At 32.4% G+C, this 8,913-nt stretch overlaps 1 protein-coding gene across 1 annotated transcript; it reads left to right on the top strand.

Moving 5' to 3' along the window:
• Positions 1 to 3,124, top strand: LOC121237395 (protein DETOXIFICATION 18-like). The gene is made up of 7 exons (XM_041134111.1): positions 1 to 428; positions 1,041 to 1,585; positions 1,669 to 1,755; positions 1,851 to 1,907; positions 2,022 to 2,260; positions 2,368 to 2,486; positions 2,625 to 3,124. The coding sequence occupies exons 1-7, from the start codon at positions 141 to 143 to the stop codon at positions 2,754 to 2,756; spliced, it is 1,467 nt and encodes a 488-aa protein (XP_040990045.1). The 5' UTR covers positions 1 to 140; the 3' UTR covers positions 2,757 to 3,124.
• Positions 3,125 to 8,913: the final 5,789 nt, after the last annotated feature.

Raw genomic sequence — 8,913 nt, 5'->3', positions numbered from 1 at the left:
CTAGGATACAAGAAATATTTAACCAGCGTTTACTAGTCTGACCACAAAAAAGATATTTTCTATCCTCATCCGGTGCCTCGGTGAACCACTTGTATATCTAGGAAGGAAGGGAAGAAGAAGGCAGTCGATCGGGAATAGCCATGTCGCCAGACACCAGTTCCGATACTCATATCTCCCCTTTGTTAGAGACTCGTACTGGTGACGATCATGGCGAAGAAGAATCAAAAGCAGTGTGGTGGAAGAGACTGTTGGACTTGGAGGAGGCCAAGAACCAACTATTGTTTTCCCTGCCGATGATTCTCACCAATGTTTTCTATTACAGTATAACCTTGGTATCCGTCATGATTGCCGGCCATCTTGGCGAGCTTCAGCTCGCCGGTGCAACTCTTGCAAACTCGTGGGCTGTTGTCACGGGCCTCGCTTTCATGGTAAGTACTAACTCTTCGCTCATTTTTTACACCTCCGAAATAGCTTCCCGTTTTTAAGAGAGCAAGAACTCAACCGAATTCTATTAGAGATTAAGCAAGAAATCCAACTGATGATAGTATGGAAATGAATTTCTACAATCTCCTTGATCATTCTCTGCCCAGTAAAATGTATATAGGTTTTATTTTCTTGTGGAGGCTAGGAAGACGAAGAAAGGGTAAATGCGAGAGCAAAAGGCGCAGGAGGAACAGTTGTTCAAAATGATTTTTTATTGTTTAGTTGTTTTTTCTTGGACGGATTCATTTTCGTCCATATAATTGCTTCTAAATGTGACGAGGATGACAATGATGGTGAAAGAAGGCTTATATATATATATATATATATATATATATATATATATATATTACCAATCTGTGTAAAGAAACCGCACATTCTGCACAAAAACAAAGATATATATTAAATAGTAGAAATGCAAACACCGATGATTCAAGTAATGCATCTGTTTTGAACAGTATTTCTAGCCGATCTTCCTGCAAGAGGCAATCCTTCCAAACATCTAAAATTCTTCCTGATTCGACTTTTAATGGATTATTTCGTGTTGAATCTTGTTTTAGATTGGGTTAAGTGGAGCACTTGAGACACTTTGTGGGCAAGGATTTGGAGCAAAATTATACAGAAGGTTGGGGATTTATCTACAAACTTCATGTATCATATCTTCCGTCTTCGCCGTCATTCTAGCTGTCGTCTGGTTTTACACTGAACCTATACTGATCTTACTTCATCAAAAGAGTTCCATTGCAAAGACATCCGCTCTCTATATAAAGTTTCTTATTCCCGGATTATTTGCATATGGCTTCCTTCAAAACATGCTGAGGTTTCTTCAGACACAATCTGTTGTATGGCCCCTGGTTTTATTCTCAGGGCTACCTTTGGCCATTAATGCTGGTCTCGCATATGCTTTAGTACACTGGACATCTCTTGGTTTTAAGGGAGCTCCATTGGCAGCTTCGATTTCATTATGGATTTCAGTTCTTATGTTGGCCATTTATGTCAATCGTGCAAAGAAATTTGAGCATACACGGGCAGGATTTTCTTTGGAATCGTTCCGATACATTCTTACAAACTTGAAACTAGCCCTGCCTTCTGCTGCAATGGTGTGGTAAGTTTCCTCAACATAATATTCTCTGCCACATTCAAGTTCTTATCAAATTATTAAGTCCTCTATTTTCAAGATTTTGCCAGTTTGGAGTACTGGGCTTTCGAGATTCTGGTTCTCTTAGCGGGACTGTTGAAAAACTCAGAAACAACTACCTCGTTGATTGCAATGTGGTAAGTCCCATTATCATTTACCAAATGAGTTATAGACGTGATCTTTATTGTTGAAAATTAATACTTTTTTGTATTTTTCTGGATTATAACTTCAGCGTGAATACAGAAGCTATTTCTTTCATGTTTGCCTATGGTCTCAGTGCTGCTGCAAGGTCAGTTGGTAAAATAACTTCTTCCAAGTTAATCTCAGTCTTTCTTGGCTCTCCATTTCCCCATTCTGTACCAGACAAAAGGTAATTAATCTTTAAACTTAATGTGATTGACAGCACAAGGGTGTCAAATGAGTTGGGGGCAGGCAATCCCACTGGGGCTAAGAAAGCCATGGAAGTGGCTCTCAAGCTCTCTATCGTTCTTGCCATCACAATTGTTTTGGTCCTTGCACTTGGGCACAATTTGTGGGCTGGTTTGTTCAGTAGCAGCACTACAATCATCAAGGAATTTGCTGCAATGACACCTCTGCTTGCCATTTCAATATTCTTAGATGCAGTGCAGGGTGTCATATCAGGTCTTGGATCATACAATTTTCAACTTGAACACTCCCATCTCTCCCAACTCTTAAAAATATATTTACTTCATTAGTTTCAATATATGCTCATGACTTTGATATTGCAGGGGTGGCCAGAGGATGTGGTTGGCAGCACTTGGCAGTGTATGTTAACTTGGGAACCTTCTATATAATCGGTATACCGATTGGATGTCTCCTTGGATTCAAGACGAAACTACGAGTTAAGGTGAGCGAGCTTCTAATATCTTGGTAGTATGGACAAAAGTAAAGTAAGATAGATATCATAAAAACACTCCAAAAAAAGAGAAGAAGATTTCAATATCTTATTACTTTTTCCCCTTTTGTGTAATGTTGCAATGAACAGGGTTTGTGGATAGGCTTAATCTGTGGCCTATTCTGTCAAGGCAGTACACTCTTGTTGATTACTCTCCGCACAAAATGGGTGAAGGAGGATGTACCAGGGGATGATCATAGAGAAACCCCAGTTTCGTGTTAAATTGAAACTGAATGCATGCCAAGCAGAAAAGTCGTTCGACGATCGGGACACATTTTCTGGTGTCGGGGCTTTATCAATAACGTATCACGCACGTGGTGCGACAAGACAACTAATGATATTTGACCTAACAGGGGAGATGCGGCGAGAGAGATAAATCATTCTGTTTCGGTTTTTTATTTTTCTTTTTTGTCATTTTTAATTTACTTTTTCGTATTGTCGTGATTTTATTTCGTAATTTTGATTTTTTTGAATAAGGGTTATTAACATTATCAATTAATGCTTCAGTAACGGGTGTGGGACATGAATTGAAGGATCTTCTTTTCTTTCCACATGCTAAATAATAAAGATTATGCTATTCTGTCGCTCAACCTGTATTATTGCTGGCCTTGCTCCTATTGTAATTATATATATATATATATATATATTTTAAATATTTGTTTAGACATCTTTGAACACTTTTATAAAATACACAAAATCACTAATAATCTCTTCTTTAACTATTAAAAAAATTAAAATATATAAGCAATCAAATCCAGAGGCAAAACCAAGAGGCAACCTAGTATTTTTCAAATAATAATAAAAATAAATAAAATTTCTCATCTTACTTTTCATTTCACTTTATTATAATAAAGTGGTATTACCCATAAACTTTTATATTTCCTTTTATAAAAAATAAATGATAAAAATGGTACATATTTTCCAATAAATTGAAATTGAGATACAGTATAGTTTGTAATGTTGACCGGAAGCTACGCACAAATCTCACCCAATTGTCAAACCCACCTGAGCTACCTTTCCATGCTTTAGATTTGGCGCCTTTAAATAGCTCTTCGGGCTGACCGTTGGAATGTTCACGATTTTCCTGCCGTACTCCCCACATGGAAAATGTGGAGTAGTATGAATTCAGTCAAAAATATGTTTTTATGATCTTTTACCCTCGTTTTATAAATGGAATTAATTAACTGAAGCCTGAAGGTATCTACATTTCCAGTGGATGAATATAATTGAAGACTTGAAGTTATTTCACCTCAAATTAAACTTTCAGTCCGATCTTAATTGAATGATTCGGCTTTGAATCATTTCATTCCAAGTTCTCTGGCTAGTTAAATGATATTCATCATGTCTAGCTAGTAATTGTAGAAGAAGAAGTTGGCTGACCATTTATGAGATGAAAATAATCTTTTGCGTTTTGTCTTTCACTGTACCAATCTTAAATTTAATTAATGATATAATTAGGTAGGTATGGTGACATGGGTGGATGTGTGGCCTCTGATATTCCTGCCAAGCCCGCGGCACCCTCTAAAGAGGGTCCCTCTTGTTGAATATTATGATTAATTTACACACGGCACACAAAAGGAAAAATTTAAATGCAAGCGATTCTGTGTATTAATACGTATATCTATTCAATATGATTGGTCAGAAAGTAAATTTTATTAAAAATTGTGCTAATTTAAATTTAGAATATGAAGGTAATAACATTAATACGCAGATTGGTACGCAAACTTACTTGTACATAATAAAACTTCACACAAAATAGGCTAACAGCACTTCGATCCTTTATAATATATATATTTTTTTAAATATAAAAAAAAATGCTTTCAAAAGTGTATTCCATTAGATCTTTTATTTCAAAAATACTTTTACATTCTGATAGAGTAAAATTCTAAATATAGAGAATACTATTCATCATTATAAATATTTTTAATTAATTTCTCTTCCCTCCTTTGCTAAGTTTTCTATTTCTTTGACTCTCTTTATTTACATTATTTAATCATTGAGAATGAATATTTTTATAATATATTTTGAGAATATTTTCATTTTATAATCTATTTTTTTATTTTTTGAATTAATTTATATTTTGATTTAATTTATAAATTTAGATTAATTTAAAATATGACATTGTATATGATGAGATATTACAAATATTAAAAGATACGAGAATATCATTAGTAGTTAGAGAAAATATTTGAAATGAACAAAAAAGATTAAAAAGTATAATATTTAAATGATATAACAAAATAGATAAGTTAATGTATGATATATTATAAAAGTCAATATATAAAATAAAAAAAATAAATTTTAATAATGTATTTTAAAGAATTGAATGAGAATACTGGAGTGCACTTTAACTGACCATCAATAATGAAAACCCAGTTTCTGCCTAATTGAATGCCAAGGGCCCAAGCGCTTGCAGAAATTAATGCAACGAATGGTACAACTTCCTATGACCGACCACTGAATATTTCTTTATATATGTATATGTGTGTATATATATATATATATATATATATATATATATATATATATATGTTGGTTTAAACATTTCTTCACCAAATTGTCGTGATTTTATTTCCTAATAAATTTAGAAAAGAAGTTGATCTCATGATTCGAGCTTCACGTACTTGTTAAAGGACGTTTCCCTTGTTAAAACGATCTTAACGTACGTAGAGTAAATAGATCATGGCCTAATTTTACTCCAACGTTAATGTTTCAAATGCCATTTCGACCTCGCGGAGAACGAAGCATGATTTTGGGACACTCGATCGGATAAGCATCAGGTTCGAATGCATCAGGTTCGAATGCACATCAAACCGATCGATTTTGTGCGAACCCAGCTTCGGACGCATTAATGCATGTTGTCCGTGTTCGGTGTATCTTGCATCTTTTTGGTGGGCTTCCACCGAAGAATGATTGGGCTTCTGCTGCGTGCAGGTGTGTTTGATTTCCTTAACCTCCAGTTTTTCCGGCATCACGCATGTAAATCTCAAGAGCATTTATTCACTTATTTCGTATGATCTGATATATTTATTTCTTCTTTTTGGTCACATATATGAGTCCGGTTTGACTATAGAGAAAGATGAATTCCAGACACAACATGAATTCCAGACACAAGATGAAAGCAGTGGATTGAACAATCAGGCCGTAGCCTCCTTGATCTTGATCTTTGGTTCCCTGGCAAAACTGCGGCCACTCTTTAATTATGGTCAAGAGTCCAATCCAACAAGGAGCGGGATGGGGGTTAATTCAATGATAGAAAATGATTTACATACGATATTTTTTATAATACTTTATATAATTATATTTTAAATAAGATATATTATTGTAAAATATCTTATAAAAATAACATAATTTTATAAAAATATCTTCATTTTATAACATTATTGTATAATATATTGTGTGTATATTATTACTCTTCTATACCTATCAATGCCTAACTAGCTAGACACGTGTCTCAACGCTCAATTTCATTACTACAAATAGAGCGAGAAAAAAATTTTTATTTTTTCTTAATACTATGGTTTTCCTATACGAGTCCTGCTACAGCCACTAAAAAAGTAGCTCAAATGAATTTACAGAATAGTGCATTTTACTTTTTTTATTTTTTTATTATTTTTTTCATGTATTTTTTTAATCATCATAAACATTTAAAAAAAATAAAAAGTTCACAACATCATTAAAAAATATTTTTTTAATCACTAAGTAAAAAAAAAATTAAAGCTCATTCGAGACATTTTTTGGATCACAAATTCGGGACCCAAAACATTTATGTTTCCTGTATTTTTCAGCTGATCTCATGATTTAATAATGTCATAATTAAAGTGAAAATATAGGAAATGGATTAGTTTTGGAAGCCCGGTTTAATTGGCACCTCCCCGTTGAATTGAAGTCGGTCTCTGTTGGATCCAACTTCATTTAGATCATCAAAGTGATCAAATCAACCTTATTACTAGAATTTGAGCAATATACACTAGCATTAATAAGCTCTTTTACCATGTCAGCTTGAAGCTCGATCCATTCTTTAAGTTGTTTTTTGGGTGCTTCAACTGTGGTATATATATGATAGTTGGAGCTGGCTATACAGAAAATCCTTCTTCTATATAGGGATATAATCGAGTCGAGCTGAGCCAGTATCTGGCTTGCCAAGCTCTGCTTGATTCAAAATACTCGAGCTCGTGTTCGAGATTTTTTTTTTTTTGTTCTTTGTTTGACCTCGACTCGATAAGTTAAACTCTCAATTCGAACTCGAGCTTGTCCTACAAACGAGTTCTAATTGTTTATTTTTTTTATTCTTGAATAAGATTTAAGAATTAATAAAATAAATAAATAAATAAAATAAAAGATCTAACATTGAATTTATACAATTAACAAATAGAACCTCTATTGAATTATAAAATTTTAAAAAATTTATAAATAATTAATATATAACTAGTTGATATTTATCCAAAATAACAATATATATTATATACCTATATATATTATTAATACATACACTTAATATGATATCATATATCTATTTCATATATAGTTTCCACATACTAGTATATGAAATTATTAAATTTTATTGACTAATTATTATACAAATTATAAAATATACTTATGAAGTATATTCATTATATAGATATAAGTAATTAGATTACATATTATATATTTAATTATAAAAGTGGTATGCTTATATGATTAGATAATACATATATGTGTGTATATCAATATATGAATGAGTTTTAATCGAGTCGAGCTAACGAGTCGACTCGAGCATAAACGAGTGGGCCTTAACAAGGCTTAATCAAGTTGAGTCGAGTTTTGTCGGGTATATATCATTTACAAATCGAGTTAGTATCTGTTTTCACGAACAATTTTTTTTTTTTTCATAAGTCGAGTTCGATTCGAATTTAACCGAATGAATACTGAGCGAACTATCAAATAAATCGATTAATTTATAGCCATACTTCTATATATAAAAGGTTTGAAAAATGGTGAATTGAGTGGACGATGATTGATCAGTAATTTTAATTGGGCTGGTTATTGAAAGAAAAATGCAGCCTGTATGCATCTGCTCCCCCTATTATCATTTAATCTGCAAGCTCCTTGCAACATACCCTTCCTATTATTCATCATCATGTTGATCATATCCATCATCGATCACATTGCAATCATGACAGCGGCTCTCTGCCGCATGAAATCTCTTGTATTCTGGACTGTCTGCCTATGTCTTTCTGCATAATATATGCCATATGGGAAGGATTTTCATTGGATTCATTCCATTTACTTTTTCTAATATCTTGAAACTAGACCTTCTGCAGCATTAATTATGTTGTGGTAAATTTTATTTACCTCACAAACTGTTCTATAAATAGTTTAGTTCTCTCCTTTTTTTTTTTTAATAACAATTTAGGCCCTTTTTTCTCCCTAACATTTACCAAGTTTTCAATTTCGATTATTACCTCAAATTATGTTTGGATAGTGAGGTATTTTTAGATATTCTATAAATAATATTAAAAAAATAATAATAAAATATTAAATAATAATATATAATAATAAAATAATAAATAATAATAAATTACTACCAATCTTAATCTGACCTAGTAGATCCAACCCATTAATTAAAAAAAAAAAATTGAAAGAAATGGTCCCACTCACCAAACAACTTAAAAGGTTTGCCAAAAAAAAAAAAAAAAAACCTTAAAGTTTTAAGGTTAAAATAAATAAGTAAAACAAAAAATCTAGAAGATAAAAAGATTCTTTTACCACTCTTCTTTATACTTACTTTTACAGTCCTTTTGTTGTGAGTTTTTGGCTCGGCTGGGAAAAAGTTATTTTGCTTCTCATGTTATACTGCTTAAATGTATTGCTTGATAATTTTTATTTTTTTATTAAAAAAATAATTTTAAATATATTAATATATTATTTTTAATATATTTAAATATATTAAAAAAATATAAAATAACTGGCTGTCATTAGGAGCGGTGCTACTCTGCGCTCGGTTGGCTATTAGATTAGATTTGATAAGTCTATGCCAGTGATAATAACGTGACAGAAAATAGAAACAACGATATTGATAATCGAGCACGGCACTCTGCATCACTAGTACTGAATCAATGATGATCTCGTCTTCCTGAAGATAAATAAATAAATATTTTTTTTTGAAATAAAAAATTAAATAAAAATTAAAACCTATCAATGACGCTCCAACCGACAGCTTGTGCAACTGCACTAAAATTCCTAATGTTACCGTTAGGATTGAGAGTCGTTACGATTATGCCACGTCTGGAGTTCCCAACATGGCTGAAAAATAAACGGCAGTTGATTCGTCGTACCCTACGAAATTTACACGGTTTCTGCAATATTTATGTCCCTCTTGAAGGTTAACGTCAATGGA

This window comes from Juglans microcarpa x Juglans regia, chromosome 6S, assembly GCF_004785595.1.
Source record: "Juglans microcarpa x Juglans regia isolate MS1-56 chromosome 6S, Jm3101_v1.0, whole genome shotgun sequence".
NCBI classification, from domain to species: Eukaryota; Viridiplantae; Streptophyta; class Magnoliopsida; order Fagales; family Juglandaceae; genus Juglans; species Juglans microcarpa x Juglans regia.
This window is presented reverse-complemented; position numbering and strand designations above follow the sequence as displayed.

Excerpts from the sequence above, each read along its gene's own strand:
- LOC121237395 (XM_041134111.1), top strand. The coding sequence starts at position 141 with ATGTCGCCAGACACCAGTTCCGATACTCATATCTCCCCTTTGTTAGAG. Across the intron at positions 1,586-1,668 it reads CCTTCTGCTGCAATGGTGTG|TTTGGAGTACTGGGCTTTCG; the intron begins GTAAGTTTCCTC and ends AGATTTTGCCAG. Across the intron at positions 1,908-2,021 it reads GGTCTCAGTGCTGCTGCAAG|CACAAGGGTGTCAAATGAGT; the intron begins GTCAGTTGGTAA and ends TGTGATTGACAG.